The sequence below is a fragment of the Lissotriton vulgaris genome, chromosome 9 (assembly GCF_964263255.1).
Source record: "Lissotriton vulgaris chromosome 9, aLisVul1.2, whole genome shotgun sequence".
Classification (NCBI taxonomy): domain Eukaryota; kingdom Metazoa; phylum Chordata; class Amphibia; order Caudata; family Salamandridae; genus Lissotriton; species Lissotriton vulgaris.
The window spans coordinates 1,192,277,142-1,192,298,129 of NC_141697.1; the positions used below are offsets into that span (position 1 = coordinate 1,192,277,142).

A 20,988-nucleotide genomic window follows, 5' to 3' on the forward strand; every position below is an offset into this window, starting at 1 on the left:
TTACAATGCAATGGTTTCGCCTTTGGAAAAGTTAGAGTTATTGGCATTGTATATGCCAAAATTTGTATTTATGTTTTTGTTTCGAAAACAGATAAGTAAATGGCATTGTCATTTACATTGCCATTACCTTTTTTTTTGCAGTCACTTGGCACTCTCTAGCACTCCCTAGTACTCTTTTTGCACTCTGCATTTCATATGCACTCCCTGTGCACTCTGCACTCCCTATGCAGCACTCTGTATGCACTCTGTACTCTATATGCACCCTACACGCTCCACTTCCTATGCACTCCCTATGCACTCTGCACTTTTTATGCAGCACTCTGTATGCACTGTGCACTTTGTATGCACTCCACACTTCCTATGCACTCTGCACTCTGCACTTCCTATGCACTCTGCACTTATCATGCACTCCCTATGCACTCCCCTGTGATTTTGTGTTTTGTGAATCAACCTATTTGTATCTAGGTTTGTATGCAAAATCAAATTGTATTTGTAAAATTGGGTGAGCTAATTGTGATCACTTTTTTATGTAATCTTGGTACATCAAGCCCTAATTTATCAATGTTGTGTAGTGTCAAATAACCAGTGGTTGACACTCAAGCTGGTCATTTCTTGACCGCAGGCACCAAATCACCATAACAATGGGAGAAGGAAAAATCTGCATATGCAATGCGCATCAATGTCACTTCATCATAAGAAGCACTTTCACAGCCTTCTTCTGCCCTCTATTACAGTCACAGGTGAAATAAAAATGTAGTAATGTGTATTTAATATGCAGGTAAATACAAAATTCTCACTGCATATGTTCCTATATAAACAACATGCTGGGGTCTAAGAAGCTTGTGATCATATTTTGTTTTCACTGGTGTCCTGAAAAGGCCTCCTGATTAACAGAGCACTATAAAAAATAAATATTATTTCAAATGGAAGTGTGAAAGAACATTCAAGTTATTTTACTAAGGTAATTCACATGAATATTTTCCATGTATTTAGGAACTGACCATATGAATTAGTCAAAAAGACATTTTAAAACAAGGGTTGCACTTGTTTGGTGTATTTAAAAGGGTGAGTTTTTCAACAAGTAAATGAATTGCCATGAATGTTATAATGCGTGAGAGCTACAGGTATAAAAAGTGAGAGATGGCTTCGAATTGCAGTCTTATATGCCTCTGACACCCCACCATGGTGCCTTCGAAATGTCGAATACTTTTTAACTTCTTGTCTTACTGTAAAAATGTACCTGGCCATACATGAGCCTTGCGCATGGTCAGCCAGTAAACAATATAAAATGTCATCCCTCAATTCTTGGCCACTTATCATAAATCATAGGTGGGGTAGAAACGTCACAAGCAATTTTAACCTTGTGCCTAAGGTTGCATGCAGTAGAAAAACTGATTATTGCTTTGTCACAGAAAAAAACATGGCAGCAGAGGTACACAGGGAGTGGTATTAGACTCGTCCAATCCCCGTAAGCAAATTTTTGTAAACATGAATGGGAAACTGTGACAATACAAAATGACGTGTACACAATGGAGGGAAATACCAGATTACTCTCGATTTAGCTAGCTATTTTGAGCATTAGCCTTGCCATTCCTCAGTGATGGCTCCCATACTAAACAAGCATTGGGAAAGCCAATTGGTGTGGTGCTGCTGCCAGCCTTTTGGTGTAGTCAGTGATTATTTTGTTTTGCCATCGTTTTTACAAACCTTTATATTGAGGAAGCTGGTGGCCCTCCTCCGTCTAACAAACAAATGGCTAATAACAAAAATACTTTCTGGGTAACAGAAATCAAACATTGCCATGGTAGCCCAGGGCACTAAAGAGAACTACTTTGTGTGTGGATAGGCTTCTTCTGAGAGGGCAGAATGGCGCAACTCTCAGTGAAGTTAGCCAAGGGGTGAAGCTTGCCTGACCCTTTGCCACAAGTTGTGCTCTATAGTGGGCAGAAGAAAAATGTGAATGACACAATATCAAACCAATGGATGATGAGGAGAAGCTGAAAGCCCCTTGAGTAACTGTACTGTACATATCATTTTAGGAAAATCAAAAGAGCAAAGCTAACTCCAGACCTAAAAACGTATCTTGTCTACTTTAAAACTATTCAGTCAAATTCAAACCAAGAATTAATCAAAGATAAACTTGAACGTCCAACCCTGATAACTAGTAAGTCCCTGCTTGCCATTCACTAGGCTCTACCACAACCTGAACCACTGCGCACCACCAGCAGGCACGCCACCCACATTCAGACAGGAAGACCCATATGAGGCCCTCCCTTGGTGTCGCTACGCTGACATGCTGCTGCTCTGTTCATTTCCAACTCACAGCTATCTGCAATGCTAAACACATCCTACTGCACTCTCAGACGTCACTCCCTTTTCCGGCCACCAAAGAACACACGACCTGCTAAATTCTCGAAAATACCAATGCCGGCCTCTGAAATTTGTGTTTGTCAACAGAAATATGGACATTCTATAATCAGCCGAATACTGCTACGCGTGGTTGAATATTCAGATATAAAAACTGCAGTATTATATGTTAATATGCAACACTGAATATTTCCTGTCGGATAAGAGACGGCATCTCAGTTTGCTGGACAAATGCCCCGTCACTCAAATCGGTCCTGATAATATTGATGTCTCTGCAACCAAAGGGGCACTTTGCAAGCGGTAAGGAAGTGTACTAATGGCGTCATTAATTTGATTTTAGCACAGGGTCCATAGCTCTTGATTCTATGATTCTGTCACAGGAAGAGCTGGATGTCACAAACCACATTCCAATGAGCCTTCATTCGCCATATTCGATTCCCAAACTGCATGATGTGTTTGCGCATAGTATAGTATTTTATGATGTATAGAAGTGCGTCACATGCTGAATGTTAGGCGGTATGTGTTTTTTAAGCAAAGCACAAATACACTGAGTGAAACATATAGGTTTATGGCTTGTCATTACGTGGCATGTCGGTCGTATTACGTGAATGCAGCGCACGGACTTCCTATCCCCCTGCGCTAGTTATGTTACTTTATAGGGCCAATGATGATTTGCGTCAGAAGTGAACTCAGCACAGAAGCAAAAAACATTATCACTGCAAGTGCAGCGAGATTGGAAATAGTAGGCACAGTGGCGCACAACTCTGACACCAACACTTTCCACGCGTTCCCTCAGAGTCCGCCCCTTCTGCCCCCACAACCCGCCCGTCGAGCTCACCTCGCGTGCCCATAATGCTGCCCAGTTTCTCATCAGCATACCTGTGCGCCACATGCAGACTCCCAGACAGCGACCGTCACGTGTTCCCAAAGACTCACCCTCGCAGGCACGGCCCCCGTCGCAGCTCCCACTGGCCTCCGCTGACGTCGAGGGTTCCCCCGGAGTCAGCACTCACAGCGCGGCTCCCGGGGCAGATCCTGATGACGCGGCGAGGCTCCAACCAACGGCGGCGCAGCTCACGGGGACAGGCCCACTGCAGCGGCCAATCAGAGCGCGCCTCTGCCGACGAGCCTCCGAAAAGCCACCAATGCGGTCGCAGCCCCTTTGTGTCTCGGCCAAGGTGCCGAGCAGCTGCCGGTTGACCCCCGGGCGGATAAAAAAAATGGCGGCAGCACCTACGAGGACACGGGGGGGGGGCGGGAGAGGAACGGACGGCGGGAGGGGGCGGGAGAGGACACAGGGGGCGTGAGGGGGGCGGGAGAGAACACGAACGGCGGGAGGGAGGCGGGAAACGTGCCGGGGGAAAAACACTCACGATGCCCAGGACAGCAGCAAGCACGGCCCGGCCGGAGGAGACTCGGGGGCGTTCCCGGCGTCGCGTGACGTCGGCAAAAGCCAAAGAATCTCGGGAACGCCCCCGTGTCTGGTCCGGCATTGATGGACAGGCCCCTCGTCCAATGGCTAGGCTCCATTTATGGAGCTAGCCAATGGGACGGGGGGGCGTGTTCCATAGTGCTTACTATACTCAATAGATTTCTCTGGAGGAGGAGCCTAACGGCTCCGCCCCCCAGCGAAACCTAAAAACCATCCACACCAACGGATGCGTAATTAAACCCCGAGTTCAGGGATACCAAACTCGACATTGCACCATGCTCCCCGAGCCAGCTAGGATTATAGCGTTAATAACCCCGGCGGCCCATTCTATCCAACGGAGAGCAGGCTACCTCGCAATAGTGAAGCCCTAAGATGGCGGCACTTCACTATCAGGACATGCCAACTTGGTCAGGCTTGTCCTACCTTACACTTACAATGCACCCTGCCCACGGGCCTACCATAGGGGTGACTAACATGAAGCTAAGGGAAGGTTGAAGGGACTGGCAGGTAGGTATACCTGCGCAGCCGACGTGACAGTGCAAGACTGCACGTGGGTCTCGCAATGACCGACCCGTAGACATTCGTTTACCAGGCCGCTCCTGTGGGTGGCACAACACGTGCTGCAAGCCCACGAGCGGCATTTGCATTTACAAGCCCCGGCACTCCTGGTGCACTAGACTAGGGACTGACAGTAAACCAAATAAGCCAAACATGGATACCATAGATACATCATTTTAACATAGGGAGCACTTGCGCTATGGCACTGATCAGCAGTGACACGGCGCCCAAAGCATATACCAGCAAAACATCGTAACACAGTAGAGGCAAACGGAAAACATGGAGGAGAGACTCAAGCCAATGATGTCAGGTCTAACATCATCCATCAGCTGATGTTCGAGCGATGAATAAGTGTGGAAGTTCATGTGCTATTCTCACTAGAAAAGTGGTATTGTAACCTCGGGATTGGCTCATGGATGGTTAATAGATGTAGAAGTGATGTCACTGAGGAAGGCACAAATGGGCTCTTGCATGCGTCACCAAGGAGCCAGGAACCTCATGTAATATGGTATGGAAGGATAAAGGAGAACGGTGGCATGGAAGTAAAGCTCAGATGCCACTGTCAGCGGAGAGCTGTCAGCACAGCAGAAGGAGACCCACAACGCGCTGAGGGAGTGAGTGACCCCATAAGTCACCAGAAGAGGCCATTGCCCGGTTTGTACCAGGGGCATTGCCAACGGACACTACCAGACCAAGCAGAGGCTGCAACATGCCCTAACGCAGGCCTGATCGAAGGACGGGGAAATGTTTACTTGTAGTACTTGGGGTGTTTGGGTTTTGGTTATGGTTATAGGTAAAAGAGGGGAAGACCTCTTTTGAGCATTCCCCATCCTAGGACAGGCACACGGGGATGACAGCCTCCCGCTCTGCACTCGCTCTGCACTCGGTCTTTCATAGTACCAGACTAGCGCCTAGAAGCAGAAGAGTGCGCGGGTCTATGAAGGTGACCGTGAGTAGATGTCACCTGCTGTCAGTCCTTACAGTATAGGTGTGCTATGTGGGATGCACTTCTGTGTGCCTGGGGAGTGGGTGTACATCTGTGTGTGTGTGGGCTAGCGTGTGTGTGTGTGCGTGTGTCTTTGTGTGCGTGTGTGCATGGGTGTCTGTGTGCATGTGTGTCCGTCGCCACCTCAGAAGCAGTGGTGAGCATGTCACCCCCTATGAAACTGAAAGAGCAGGTGGCCCAGGAGGGGACATTGACGTCCAGCAAAGCAGCCGCCAGATGATCGATCAAAGGCAGGCCGCAGATCAACTTGGCAACGAGGCCTTCTAGATAGGACCAGCAGTGGGTGTGTGCTGTGCTAATGTGCAGAGGGTACCGTTCTGTGCTTGTTAGAATGGTTGGTGCATGTGATCAAATATGCCTGTCACAGGGTGTGCATTGTATGCTCTTTGTGTGCATTCCAGGAGGCTGTGTTCATGTCACGATGATGTGCGCATGCACGTGTGCAAACTGTTGTAGTGTGTGCCTGTTGCAGTGTGTGTGCGTGTGCTCATTGTTGTGCTGGGTGTGTGTACAGGTTGAGGTGTTCAGCGCATGCTCTGCTGCTGTCTTCATGGGATGGTGGTCTTTGTGTGTATTGTGGCGTGTGCATGCCGCGGTGCTTTGTTCACGGGTTGTTGATTTGTGCGGTTACACTCGTATGAACCTAGAATGGCGTGTGCATGTTTTGCTACCGTGTGCACGTTGCAGTGGTGTGCACACGTGATGGTAATGTGCCCGTGTTATGACGTTGCTCGTATTATATGCCAGGTCCTCATTTCACAATGTGTTTATATTATGGTGTGTGCCTAATAGGGTAATCCGCGTGTTTTTGGGGTGCTTTGTGCATGCTCGAACGCTGGGTGTGCATGCTACTGTAGGGTGTGCATGTTACGGTGTCTCACGTCGTGTACACTCAGTGCTGGGAGATTGCTCCGTATATGGGATGTCCAGGTCTGAGTCCAGAGACGCATTAACGCATGCCCCCCTGACCCCAAACACACACAGGCGCTGCCGGGCAGTTATTTCTGGTAAACACCACTTTAGCACCATGAATTGGATTAAATTGATCCGGAGCAGGAGGTGTGTTATTGAGACATCACTGTCTCGGTGATGGATGGGCGCAGCGCCGTCCCATGAGCCGTCTCTTACCTTGCATTATCCCTTCTCTTCTTTTCTCTCCCTCTCTGAACTTTCACTTTTCTCGACGAACGCTTGTCTCTGATTGCTGACCTCTCCCATCTCCCTCGACCTTTATTATGTCTCTCCTTTACCTCCAAATACTTGATTTTTTTCTTTATAAATCGGTTCCCATTTCCGCGTTGGTGAGACCCGTGTGCGTCAGTCAGTGAATGAATGAATGTGTTAGGTTAGTCTGGAAGGTGTGGGGGGGGGGAGGGGTGTACTATGTTGTGATTTGAATTGACCTCCTAGAGACATAAGGGCCGAGTTAAAGGTGGGCGGCTCTGCCAAAAAGTGGCACGTGACCTCGGTGCTCCCGGCCCCCCAGGAGTGCAAGCCCCCTATCTAGTGCCTCATTAGGTGTGAGGCGCAAACTCCAGTTCCGTGGTAGCTTGGCATCCCGAGGGTAATTGCCAGCTGCAGTCAGTATCGCACGCCTGCCACTTTCATCAGGGTCAGCTACGGTCAGTGACGTCAGGTCAAAGCTGCCAACATGTGCAAACTGTTGTAGTGTGTGCCTGTTGCAGTGTGTGTGCGTGTGCTCATTGTTGTGCTGGGTGTGTGTACAGGTTGAGGTGTTCAGCGCATGCTCTGCTGCTGTCTTCATGGGATGGTGGTCTTTGTGTGTATTGTGGCGTGTGCATGCCGCGGTGCTTTGTTCACGGGTTGTTGATTTGTGCGGTTACACTCGTATGAACCTAGAATGGCGTGTGCATGTTTTGCTACCGTGTGCACGTTGCAGTGGTGTGCACACGTGATGGTAATGTGCCCGTGTTATGACGTTGCTCGTATTTATGGAGCTAGCCAATGGGACGGGGGGGCGTGTTCCATAGTGCTTACTATACTCAATAGATTTCTCTGGAGGAGGAGCCTAACGGCTCCGCCCCCCAGCGAAACCTAAAAACCATCCACACCAACGGATGCGTAATTAAACCCCGAGTTCAGGGATACCAAACTCGACATTGCACCATGCTCCCCGAGCCAGCTAGGATTATAGCGTTAATAACCCCGGCGGCCCATTCTATCCAACGGAGAGCAGGCTACCTCGCAATAGTGAAGCCCTAAGATGGCGGCACTTCACTATCAGGACATGCCAACTTGGTCAGGCTTGTCCTACCTTACACTTACAATGCACCCTGCCCACGGGCCTACCATAGGGGTGACTAACATGAAGCTAAGGGAAGGTTGAAGGGACTGGCAGGTAGGTATACCTGCGCAGCCGACGTGACAGTGCAAGACTGCACGTGGGTCTCGCAATGACCGACCCGTAGACATTCGTTTACCAGGCCGCTCCTGTGGGTGGCACAACACGTGCTGCAAGCCCACGAGCGGCATTTGCATTTACAAGCCCCGGCACTCCTGGTGCACTAGACTAGGGACTGACAGTAAACCAAATAAGCCAAACATGGATACCATAGATACATCATTTTAACATAGGGAGCACTTGCGCTATGGCACTGATCAGCAGTGACACGGCGCCCAAAGCATATACCAGCAAAACATCGTAACACAGTAGAGGCAAACGGAAAACATGGAGGAGAGACTCAAGCCAATGATGTCAGGTCTAACATCATCCATCAGCTGATGTTCGAGCGATGAATAAGTGTGGAAGTTCATGTGCTATTCTCACTAGAAAAGTGGTATTGTAACCTCGGGATTGGCTCATGGATGGTTAATAGATGTAGAAGTGATGTCACTGAGGAAGGCACAAATGGGCTCTTGCATGCGTCACCAAGGAGCCAGGAACCTCATGTAATATGGTATGGAAGGATAAAGGAGAACGGTGGCATGGAAGTAAAGCTCAGATGCCACTGTCAGCGGAGAGCTGTCAGCACAGCAGAAGGAGACCCACAACGCGCTGAGGGAGTGAGTGACCCCATAAGTCACCAGAAGAGGCCATTGCCCGGTTTGTACCAGGGGCATTGCCAACGGACACTACCAGACCAAGCAGAGGCTGCAACATGCCCTAACGCAGGCCTGATCGAAGGACGGGGAAATGTTTACTTGTAGTACTTGGAGTGTTTGGGTTTTGGTTATGGTTATAGGTAAAAGAGGGGAAGACCTCTTTTGAGCATTCCCCATCCTAGGACAGGCACACGGGGATGACAGCCTCCCGCTCTGCACTCGCTCTGCACTCGGTCTTTCATAGTACCAGACTAGCGCCTAGAAGCAGAAGAGTGCGCGGGTCTATGAAGGTGACCGTGAGTAGATGTCACCTGCTGTCAGTCCTTACAGTATAGGTGTGCTATGTGGGATGCACTTCTGTGTGCCTGGGGAGTGGGTGTACATCTGTGTGTGTGTGGGCTAGCGTGTGTGTGTGTGCGTGTGTCTTTGTGTGCGTGTGTGCATGGGTGTCTGTGTGCATGTGTGTCCGTCGCCACCTCAGAAGCAGTGGTGAGCATGTCACCCCCTATGAAACTGAAAGAGCAGGTGGCCCAGGAGGGGACATTGACGTCCAGCAAAGCAGCCGCCAGATGATCGATCAAAGGCAGGCCGCAGATCAACTTGGCAACGAGGCCTTCTAGATAGGACCAGCAGTGGGTGTGTGCTGTGCTAATGTGCAGAGGGTACCGTTCTGTGCTTGTTAGAATGGTTGGTGCATGTGATCAAATATGCCTGTCACAGGGTGTGCATTGTATGCTCTTTGTGTGCATTCCAGGAGGCTGTGTTCATGTCACGATGATGTGCGCATGCACGTGTGCAAACTGTTGTAGTGTGTGCCTGTTGCAGTGTGTGTGCGTGTGCTCATTGTTGTGCTGGGTGTGTGTACAGGTTGAGGTGTTCAGCGCATGCTCTGCTGCTGTCTTCATGGGATGGTGGTCTTTGTGTGTATTGTGGCGTGTGCATGCCGCGGTGCTTTGTTCACGGGTTGTTGATTTGTGCGGTTACACTCGTATGAACCTAGAATGGCGTGTGCATGTTTTGCTACCGTGTGCACGTTGCAGTGGTGTGCACACGTGATGGTAATGTGCCCGTGTTATGACGTTGCTCGTATTATATGCCAGGTCCTCATTTCACAATGTGTTTATATTATGGTGTGTGCCTAATAGGGTAATCCGCGTGTTTTTGGGGTGCTTTGTGCATGCTCGAACGCTGGGTGTGCATGCTACTGTAGGGTGTGCATGTTACGGTGTCTCACGTCGTGTACACTCAGTGCTGGGAGATTGCTCCGTATATGGGATGTCCAGGTCTGAGTCCAGAGACGCATTAACGCATGCCCCCCTGACCCCAAACACACACAGGCGCTGCCGGGCAGTTATTTCTGGTAAACACCACTTTAGCACCATGAATTGGATTAAATTGATCCGGAGCAGGAGGTGTGTTATTGAGACATCACTGTCTCGGTGATGGATGGGCGCAGCGCCGTCCCATGAGCCGTCTCTTACCTTGCATTATCCCTTCTCTTCTTTTCTCTCCCTCTCTGAACTTTCACTTTTCTCGACGAACGCTTGTCTCTGATTGCTGACCTCTCCCATCTCCCTCGACCTTTATTATGTCTCTCCTTTACCTCCAAATACTTGATTTTTTTCTTTATAAATCGGTTCCCATTTCCGCGTTGGTGAGACCCGTGTGCGTCAGTCAGTGAATGAATGAATGTGTTAGGTTAGTCTGGAAGGTGTGGGGGGGGAGGGGTGTACTATGTTGTGATTTGAATTGACCTCCTAGAGACATAAGGGCCGAGTTAAAGGTGGGCGGCTCTGCCAAAAAGTGGCACGTGACCTCGGTGCTCCCGGCCCCCCAGGAGTGCAAGCCCCCTATCTAGTGCCTCATTAGGTGTGAGGCGCAAACTCCAGTTCCGTGGTAGCTTGGCATCCCGAGGGTAATTGCCAGCTGCAGTCAGTATCGCACGCCTGCCACTTTCATCAGGGTCAGCTACGGTCAGTGACGTCAGGTCAAAGCTGCCAACATGTGCAAACTGTTGTAGTGTGTGCCTGTTGCAGTGTGTGTGCGTGTGCTCATTGTTGTGCTGGGTGTGTGTACAGGTTGAGGTGTTCAGCGCATGCTCTGCTGCTGTCTTCATGGGATGGTGGTCTTTGTGTGTATTGTGGCGTGTGCATGCCGCGGTGCTTTGTTCACGGGTTGTTGATTTGTGCGGTTACACTCGTATGAACCTAGAATGGCGTGTGCATGTTTTGCTACCGTGTGCACGTTGCAGTGGTGTGCACACGTGATGGTAATGTGCCCGTGTTATGACGTTGCTCGTATTATATGCCAGGTCCTCATTTCACAATGTGTTTATATTATGGTGTGTGCCTAATAGGGTAATCCGCGTGTTTTTGGGGTGCTTTGTGCATGCTCGAACGCTGGGTGTGCATGCTACTGTAGGGTGTGCATGTTACGGTGTCTCACGTCGTGTACACTCAGTGCTGGGAGATTGCTCCGTATATGGGATGTCCAGGTCTGAGTCCAGAGACGCATTAACGCATGCCCCCCTGACCCCAAACACACACAGGCGCTGCCGGGCAGTTATTTCTGGTAAACACCACTTTAGCACCATGAATTGGATTAAATTGATCCGGAGCAGGAGGTGTGTTATTGAGACATCACTGTCTCGGTGATGGATGGGCGCAGCGCCGTCCCAGAAGCCGTCTCTTACCTTGCATTATCCCTTCTCTTCTTTTCTCTCCCTCTCTGAACTTTCACTTTTCTCGACGAACGCTTGTCTCTGATTGCTGACCTCTCCCATCTCCCTCGACCTTTATTATGTCTCTCCTTTACCTCCAAATACTTGATTTTTTTCTTTATAAATCGGTTCCCATTTCCGCGTTGGTGAGACCCGTGTGCGTCAGTCAGTGAATGAATGAATGTGTTAGGTTAGTCTGGAAGGTGTGGGGGGGGGGGGGGGGGGTGTACTATGTTGTGATTTGAATTGACCTCCTAGAGACATAAGGGCCGAGTTAAAGGTGGGCGGCTCTGCCAAAAAGTGGCACGTGACCTCGGTGCTCCCGGCCCCCCAGGAGTGCAAGCCCCCTATCTAGTGCCTCATTAGGTGTGAGGCGCAAACTCCAGTTCCGTGGTAGCTTGGCATCCCGAGGGTAATTGCCAGCTGCAGTCAGTATCGCACGCCTGCCACTTTCATCAGGGTCAGCTACGGTCAGTGACGCGGACCCAGATAAACAGGGCAGGGTGGCCCCGCCCCCGGAGCACAGACTGCACGGGGATTAACACGACGGATTTTAAGGACAATACTACAAATGTTACTTTGTTTCGGGTTAAGGAGGTCGACATCCGGGTATCGAAGGCCAGCACCAGGAAACAGATGCGGCAGACTTTGAGCTCGTGCACACAGGACAGTGTTCAGGCCCAGTCTTCAGACTAGTATCCCAGACCATTCTCCAGTCTAAGGAACTGAGTCAGCCACTCACAGCGCGGCTCGGCGAGGCTCCAACCAACGGCGGCGCAGCTCACGGGGACAGGCCCACTGCAGCGGCCAATCAGAGCGCGCCTCTGCCGACGAGCCTCCGAAAAGCCACCAATGCGGTCGCAGCCCCTTCGTGCCTCGGCCAAGGTGCCGAGCAGCTGCCGGTTGACCCCCGGGATACCACTATTTGTGAGGACAGGGGGGGGGCGGGAGAGGACGAGGGGAGCGGGCGGGAGAGGACGAGGGGGGCGGGAGAGGACGAGGGGGGCGGGAAAGGACACGGACGTCGGGAGGGAGGCGGGAAACGTGGGGACGGCGAGAGGAGGGACACAAGGCAGGACAGCAGCAAGCACGGCCCGGCCGGACCAGACTCGGGGGCGTTCCCGGCGTCGCGTGACGTCGCCAAAGCCAAAGAATCTCGGGAACGCCCCCGTGTCTGGTCCGGCATTGATGGACAGGCCCCTCGTCCAATGGCTAGGCTCCATTTATGGAGCTAGCCAATCGGACGGGGGGGCGTGTTCCATAGTGCTTACTATACTCATTAGATTTCTCTGGAGGCGGAGCCTAATCGGCTCCGCTCCCCAGCGAAACCTAAAAAGTGCTTATGTGTGTTGCCTTACTATGTCTTAGGTTTAGCATCAGATTTGATTGTAGACACATTGCAGGAGCAGCAATAATATAACTGAAGCACTTTCTCATTTGCAGTGGATGAGGCTTTCTGTGGTCACACCTAAACCAGAAGGATATGTTAGTATATTTCACCAAAGGTGTTGTAGGGAGGCATGGATGAAGATGTCTAAAAGCAAATGGAAGCCGGAGAATTGACTGGAGGGAAAAGCACTGCAACAGTATGATGCGATCAGGCTTCTGCGTGGGTTAATAGAGAATGGTGATTAACCAGCATACCGGATAAGGTGGCTGATATTATTTATTTATTTATTTATTTGAAGTTTTATATAGCGCGAACATGACCCGTTAGGGTATCAGAGCGCTTTACAAGGAAAGATACGTTACGTACATGAAGGCATGGGCAAAGTACAGTGATGAGGGATAGGAAAAAGTCACTTGTGGGACAAAGCCGTGGATAAAATCAAGAGTCAATACAGTTTTCAAAATCAACAATGACTTCAGTTCAGTAAGGCACAAGGAAGAGATATATGCAATAAATGGTACAGATTCTAGTACGGCATGGGCAGAATACATGGATGGGGTAAGGGAAATGACAAAGGTAGGACAAAGCTGTGGATATATACAAGTGTCACTGCAGTTTCAGAGTTAGCGGGAGTTAGCGGGTGACTTGATTACAATTGGACGTAAAAGATATGTACAAAGATCAGGACGCATTGGAAGGAGTGAGAGTTGTTACAAGTAGCAGGTCAAGCGAGAAAATAAAATCACGAAAAAGGCAGGATGTGCACCAAAGGAGCGTTATTGGAGGAATTTGCTCATTAAGAAGGTTTTAGCTTCTTTTTTGAAGAGCGGCAGGGAAGGTATTCATTTGATGGAGGAAGGAAGCGAGTTCCAGTTTCTTTGTGCAGCTCCGGAGAATACTCGATTGCATGTTTTTGCCATGTGGAAGCGAGGTGGCTGGAGCACCCCGTTTGGAGGAGGTCCTACGGATCCAACGAAGAGGTAGAAAGATGCTGGAGGGTTCAGTCTGGTAGAGGAACTACAGCAGGCCTTAAGCAAAGACATTATTATTAAGGTTACTGGGTGGACATCTTTGGATAAGTCCAGAATTTGCTTTTGTATGACTATTTATTAGAGCATTAAAGTATGACGAGTAATCGGGAGATTGGGTCTTAAGGTTCACTTGACAGGGAAGTATCCTCAAAGACAGAACTTAGAAGATTAATTTGGCAGTGATCCAAAATCTACTAGATCTATAAAGGTATGGTGATAAGATTAAGGGCAGGTAATGACCTTCAATATGCAATTTGAAAGTGATCTATAAATTCCTTCAAAGTAAGAACGTTTTTGGATAAGTAGAGTGGTGTGGCTCACTGGTTAGAGGCGGCAGACCTGGAAGCAGAGGTCGACCCGGGACCAGGGTTCGATTCCCAACGTGGCAGGGTCTTGGGCCATGGTCAGCCGACTCGATAATTCTCGCCTCGGTGCCTACTCCAACCATGGGTCCCACTCAGCAACTCTGGGCAATAGCTTGCTTAATCTCTACTAACGGCCCCATCAGCGCCGGGGATGCTTGTCTTCACCTTGGAGATGCCCAGGAGGGACCATCTCACAGGGAAAGCCAGGATGGGTTCCACAGCGGTATACAGCGCCGGGACGCCCCTTTGCTGGGGCAGCTGTGCGCTTTACAAGTATACAACATTTAACATAAGTGAGAGGTGTTTACTCGATAATATGGCTGGAGGCTGATGAGTGGTTAGAAGTTGTAAGTGATTACCCATCATTGAGTAGCGCAATAGAGAATTTGAGTTATATTAATTCAAAATATGTCCATCCACACAAAGTGTTAAATGGGCGATAAGTGGTCTAGAAATTGAGTAACCAGGTGCACGTGCATTCAAGGAAGTACCAAGCCTATTTTTATCTGGTGGCTTGGCGCACATGGAATGAAAAATAATCTTTTCTCTTTTTACTGCCTATATATACATACAAGGAAGTGCAGCTCAGCAGGCAGGAAGGAGCTGTGCATTTGTGGCTATTTCATCAACAGTTGGAGGGTGCACCTTAGGACAGGCACTGATTTAGAAGGTAGATATGAGGCATTGTCTAGTGAACAGTCATATAAATGTTGTATGAAGTGTGAGAAGTTCTTGCGAGGTAAGCATTGGCATGGCTTTATGGTAATCCAGTTATGGTAAAATCACCTGGTGCACAACAGTGCTGGATCTAATCAAAACAACCACCTCGATCTAGGATTATGCAACAGTAGTATAGCACATCTATCTTCTTCCTTAGGAATCTGTGACAAGGGCATGGAATTCACATTTAGTAGGCTAATATAGGGAGGACCAATGAGGTCAGTGGGTCATGGGATATCCACCTGACCAGGACTAATATGGGGCACGGGAACATTGTCAATATTGTTCAAGAATTAGGAGCATATTTACGAGAAAATGGTGCAGTGTGGTGCGACAAGCAATTTTGCAGCGTCGAGGTGCGTAATTTTTTAAGTGATAGAATTTGCCGTATGCATGACAATATGGCACATTCTTGTACTTATCCCTGCACCAGTGCAAAAAAAGCAGCCTAGTGCCAGCACATGGTGCAAGGGTGCCTGCGTTGCAGGGATGATTGTTGTTGTGCAGGTAGAGACACCTTCCTGCACAAAAGCAATCATCAATGGTGTTTTTCTCCTTTTATTTGTGCTGCAAAATGCAGCACACATAGCAAGATAGCAAGAGCAAAAAATGGGGAGAAATAAAAGGATATCTCATTGTTGCGCCACTCTTACACCTCCCCTGGGGAGGCATACGTTTTTGGCGCTGCCTCAAATTTACAGATCCTTATAAATCTGGAGCAGTGATATTGCATGCCCCTTTGCCGCAAACAACTGCATCGAGGAGTACCATATTTACAAGGCAGGCATTAACGCCATGCACAGTGGCTTAGCGTCGCCTTGAAATTATGACGCAGGGCACAGCGACATCGGAGCACGGGAAAAGGGTGCAATGCCCTTGGAAATAGGCCCCTTAGTATTTTAGACAAGTTTTGTGGCAGCAATAGTAGCACTAGGCAGCTCCCACTTGGGGTGTGACGGTGCACATATATCCCACTATTTATGCTGAAAAGTGGGACATTAGGTCTAGTCAAGGGCAATCAAGCCAGAAGGGTGAGTATTAGCTCAATGGGCTTAGAGTTCTTATGATAATTTCATCTGACTTTATTGTTTGACATTTTCATTACAATCCAGCATTGATGTCAGTAAATTTTCCCACTGTATACACTAATGAGGCCCTCTGCATCTGGGGCCCCTTCAATCTCTGAATAACTACCCTGTAGCTGAACCTTGGCTGAACCATGCATTATAAATCTCCCTTCTCTAGCAGGATCCATTTAGAGCTCAAGCCTCATCCGCGACAGGCTGGCCAATAAAAAAGATCAGCTTGCATTTCCTAGCTTACTGGTGTCAGCAGATAGTTAACTGTCCTTTGACTGCTGGGTAAGGTTTCATTCATACAGGCATAAAGAGTTGGGCGAGTTATGCACAGGTGCAAGTTCAAACGGCCCAATAATTCTCTGATCAAACACCCCCAACGATAAGCATTCATCCACATCGTTAGCACAGTATCCTATTTCAGAAATTGCCTGACCTTTGGCAGTGCACCCCGTTCATACCACAGGGCTTTGGCTCTTTTGTGTATCGCTGACGGTGCCAAATGTCAGCAAGGGATGTTATATTTTCCTCAACGCAGCTACCAGGGTGCTTGCCCTTGGAGGGAAAAGAGTCATTTTGCCAATGTAGGATCATCCCTCAGCACTGGCATCCCCTTTACAATTTATGAAATCAGAAGTTGCTGCTTTTTTTCGCCTTGCCCTTGAACAAGCCTTGATTTCTTTCCTTTATTTTCTAGCATGAGTCCTCCAGATTCTCCATCTGAACTCTGGAAAGAACATGTCCTTTTATATCAACAGTGGAAATTACCCACTGCTTACCTGCGGATCTGCCAAGCGTGTGATATCAGGATACAGGTAGAACATGATGCCGGCCCCGGCTCCCGGCAGAGTGACTCCGCGGACTAGCAATATCAACAGCATGATGAAGGGGAACGTCGCAGTGAAGTACACAACCTGGAAAGGAGATCACGTGAATTATTACATGTAGAGCATTAGTGATCTTAACAACTGTTATACACAAATCCTGTAGCGGAGAGATGATGTTCGGAATCATTTAGCATATTATAATTTTTTTAATTAATAAACTAAATAAATTAAATAAACAAACTCTGATATATCTGCAATTTTCTTCCCTCTGGCATAGGCAGCAATCAAGATATTCTCATGCCTGCCTTTTGGGAATGCATTCTTTATCTGCCTGATGTTCAGGTCCTACTCATAGATGAAGGCACTCATTAGGCACCAGGTTTGCTCATGTCACCTCACTGATCAGAAAACCTCGCTGTGTTCTGCTATGGGTCAATGTTGAGAATGAATTCTAAATCTTGGCTAAAAAGTCATTTTAGGTGGACGTAGATTATCCTGCAATTACCAAGTATTGACTGCTGCATGAAACATTACGTATGCATGGAGAACCGACAAGCAACAGCAAGTTTGTCTATTGACCTATCTCTTGTGGTACTTTAAGCTTACAGGGCTATACTTGGACTCCATCTTTGCACTTTGTTCTAGAGCCAACCAACCATAATTTCATGATAAATACCTACAATATGCCATTTTATATTTTGAGGAAACAATATTATTTATTATCAGCCTCTTATTTTAAAAAGAAAGTGTGAATCAATTGACAACCTAACTTGTTCTGCAAACAGGAGCCTAGATACAAGTTCCAACAACACTAATGGCTCATAAAAATGTTCCATGTATTGTCATAAAATTTTAAAAAAATAGTCACAGGGTTTAGACAACAATGTAAGCATTTCAAAATGCCTACATAAAATTAAAAGCTTGAGTTACTAGCAATTAGGAAGTGAAACATGCCTCACTATCATTCAGTATTTCTGAAAGGAAACCCTACTGCCCCAAAACATACCCACAGATCTTAATACCCGCTTCTGATTCACCACAAACACCACTTGCAAGCATAAGTTCTCAGATTGAAAGCATATTATTGACCTGATGGGGGACTGGATTTTTAGGATTTACTTTTGCACAAGAAATATCAGACCTTGTCAAGCCTCAAAGTGAGAGTGAGGGGCTCCACACGTGTGTAAAGTTTCATATCTACCTAACGAGGTTGTATGACAATACAACACAGTGTTTACACAGCACTACCATTACAACAATGGTTTTACAACGCAAGTTGTTACCACGACTTGCGCTGTAGGGTGCTGGACTTAGGAATAGTAAGATTTACTATTCCAACACCAGCCTACATACAGTAGGGAAGGTTTTGGAATAGTAAATCTACTATTCCTTAGCCTAGAGCGCCCTCCAGCTCAAGTCATGGTAACGACTTGCGTTGTAAAACCATTGTTGTAATGGTAGTGAGGTGTAAACACCGCGTCGTAATGGATGTTCCCCACCTAACAACATATAGGATAACCCTTCACAGTCCAATCTAACTCGATAACTATACCCGGCCCGCAGGACTTTTTAAAAAAAAAAACATGGATAGAGTGAATCCTAGATGTGCCTTGGATACCCAGTGCACCCACACAGTACTGAGACTTTTTGATTGCACCAACTTAGTATCTGATTTAAATCATCAGTCTAAAATTTTGCGCTCTGATACCAAATAGTTTTGAACAGTCTTTGGCCCAAATGCACTGCTACTCTTATTATTTCCATGACTGGCAGCGAAGACATGGAAACAAGCTTCCGAGGACCGGTTTCTGGCATTCCAGCCGTCTTCAGCCCGGCTTGCTTGAATCCAGTGGTAAAGTGAGCAAGGGACTCACGTCTGAGTATACCCTGCCACACTTATGGTGGCCAAAAGCAGACTGATTTGCATATAGCCATGTCTGAACTGGGGTGGCAGAGTGGGCTAAAGAACGGTGATGGATTAAACCCAGAACGTTTGACTGGCTGTGAGTGTTTGATTGATTCAGATGCTCATTCCATCACCACCCCTTTTGTACCGCTTTTGGCTGCCATAAGTGTGGCAGGGTATGCTCAGACCTGAGTCCCTTGCTCACTTTGCCACTGGATTCAAGCAAGCCGGGCTGAAGATGGCTGGAATGCCAGAAACCGGTCCTCGGAAGCTTGTTTCCGGTCCAGGGAAGACATGGCTTTGCAGTTCGGGCTGGACTGTTCCCATGAGGCACAGGGTCAGACTAATTTGCATATAGCCATGTCTGAACTGGGGTGGCAGAGTGGGCTAAAGAACGGTGATGGATTAAACCCAGATCTTTTGACTGGGTGTGAGTGTTTGATTGATTCAGATGCTCTGTCCATCACCACCCCCTTTTGTACCGTTTTTGGCCGCCATAAGTGTGGCAGGGTATGCTCAGACGTGAGTCCCTTGCTCACTTTGCCACTGGATTCAAGCAAGCCGGGCTGAAGACGGCTGGAATGCCAGAAACCCGTCCTCTGAAGCTTGTTTCCGGTCCAGGGAAGACATGGCTTGGCAGTTCGGGCTAGACTGTTCCCATGAGGCACAGGGTCAGACTGATTTGCATATAGCCATGTCTGAACTGGGGTGGCAGAGTGGGCTAAAGAACGGTGATGGATTAAACCCAGATCTTTTGACTGGGTGTGAGTGTTTGATTGATTCAGATGCTCCGTCCATCACCACCCCCTTTTCTACCCATGAGTAGCAGGGTCAGAGCTGATTTGCCTAAGAAGAGTCTCTGGCTACAGTGGGATAATGGGTGAGAAATGATTAGTTGGAATACGGCCTTGACACAACGCTGTTGAACCCCTGTGAGACACGGTCTCTTTCCACATCATTCCCCTTTCATCCTGGAGGACCAGTAGTTTCACAGTACAAAGGTCCGCTATCGAAGCACCCATGTAAATTATCAAGGCCACCATAGTCATTAAGGAGATAAGCATGACAGCAAAATGACTGATTGGCAGGTCGCCGAGCTGAGTTCCTCAGATCAATGAACGTTAACAATAAACAAGAGACCATTTACCTCCCACGGATACAAGGTCTACAAAGTGCAAATCTGCCACTGTATTGTACGTTAGCTCTGTATGACCTACGTTTCGGTGGCCTAATATTTCCTGTTCAATGTACTTAAAGTGGGTGCATCATCAAATACAGTATATATTGTATTTGTTATAGTATGCTATCAGTGCTTAATTTGAGCCGGCGGTTTCCAATGCTCAGCACTGGCACTTAACAGTCCGCGCCAGTGCTCTGCCACATGGTGGTGCTGTTTGCCTAATTTAGGTATGAACACAACAAACGCTGTTTATTCTTTCAATATACATTAACAATGACTAATGCCTACCATCTAAGCCATTCTTTTAGCTTCGGGGGGCTGGAAAAGTCTGAATTGTCACACTTGTAAGAGTGTGATGGTCAGAAGTCATGTTGGTACTGTCATTGTCAACGCTGGCAGGGGCAATGGATGTTGCAAGCTGCAGTGTCCACTTGACGAGGGCCCTGGCACCTATTTCTTTTTAGAAATTAGACATTGATGCTATGTAATGGTACAGGGCTCCTATTAAAATAATTTTTATGCTGCTGCGGCTGTCTATTTCAGATGTATCATGCTCGGCTTTTCTGCTATTCCCAAATGGCAAGCATTGTAATCTACACAAACACATGTTATTTGTATATATTTGGTATATATTTGTTATTTGTTAAAAGTCATTAACTGAATAATTTGTCATTTAAATGTATGCGGTTTCTGTGGAATGCTGATTTATGCTGATTCCTTCATCCCTATGCATGACTCTTAATGCCAATCAACACATTATGCATGCTTAGGGCCAGGAAATGACATGAACCTTTATATGCAATAGACTTTGTCAATCATTCATATGTTACCTATGTATGCTATGTGTCGCTGCCTTTGTGATGTGAAGGGGTGTGAGCAATCAGCGTGAGGGGATGTGTTGGTGCTGCTGGACCCAGGCTCTTCTATGGTTTTGGAGATTAGACCAATATAAAATTTGACACTAGAACTCAATAATAAGCAAATGGGTTTGGCTAATTATGCGGCTACCATTCCGCTGAATGGCAAACGTAACCTTCCACTATGTATGCATATGTTGCAGGGTGGCGGGCCGCTTTAAGACAGGTGACAGCACTGTGGATGAAAATTTGAAAAATCATACATGTTTTTGTTATTAAACTATTATACTTTTTAGGTCTGTCACTACTTAAGACCGTTTGTTATAAACCTTTTGGTCTTTCAGTCAGTCCGCTGCAGCCATTGGCAGCTTTGTGTCGGCCCCCTTCAGAGATTTATTGTTTAAAGTGTCACTCACATTTAGATCCGCCACAGTAGTCTTATGCAGGTTTACAGTCTGTGATTGGTCAAGAGCTGTTCATCTTTAGATCAC

The 20,988-nt window shown here is 47.7% G+C and overlaps 1 protein-coding gene across 1 annotated transcript in view; it reads right to left on the reverse strand.

Annotated features, from left to right (window-relative positions):
* The window catches only part of SLC6A6 (solute carrier family 6 member 6), a 291,079-nt gene that overhangs the window by 65,860 nt on the left and 204,231 nt on the right, over positions 1 to 20,988 (reverse strand). The window contains exon 7 of the mRNA XM_086939260.1: positions 16,507 to 16,641. Coding sequence (XP_086795386.1) covers positions 16,507 to 16,641 — 135 coding nt within the window. The remainder of the gene's footprint in view (positions 1 to 16,506; positions 16,642 to 20,988) is intronic.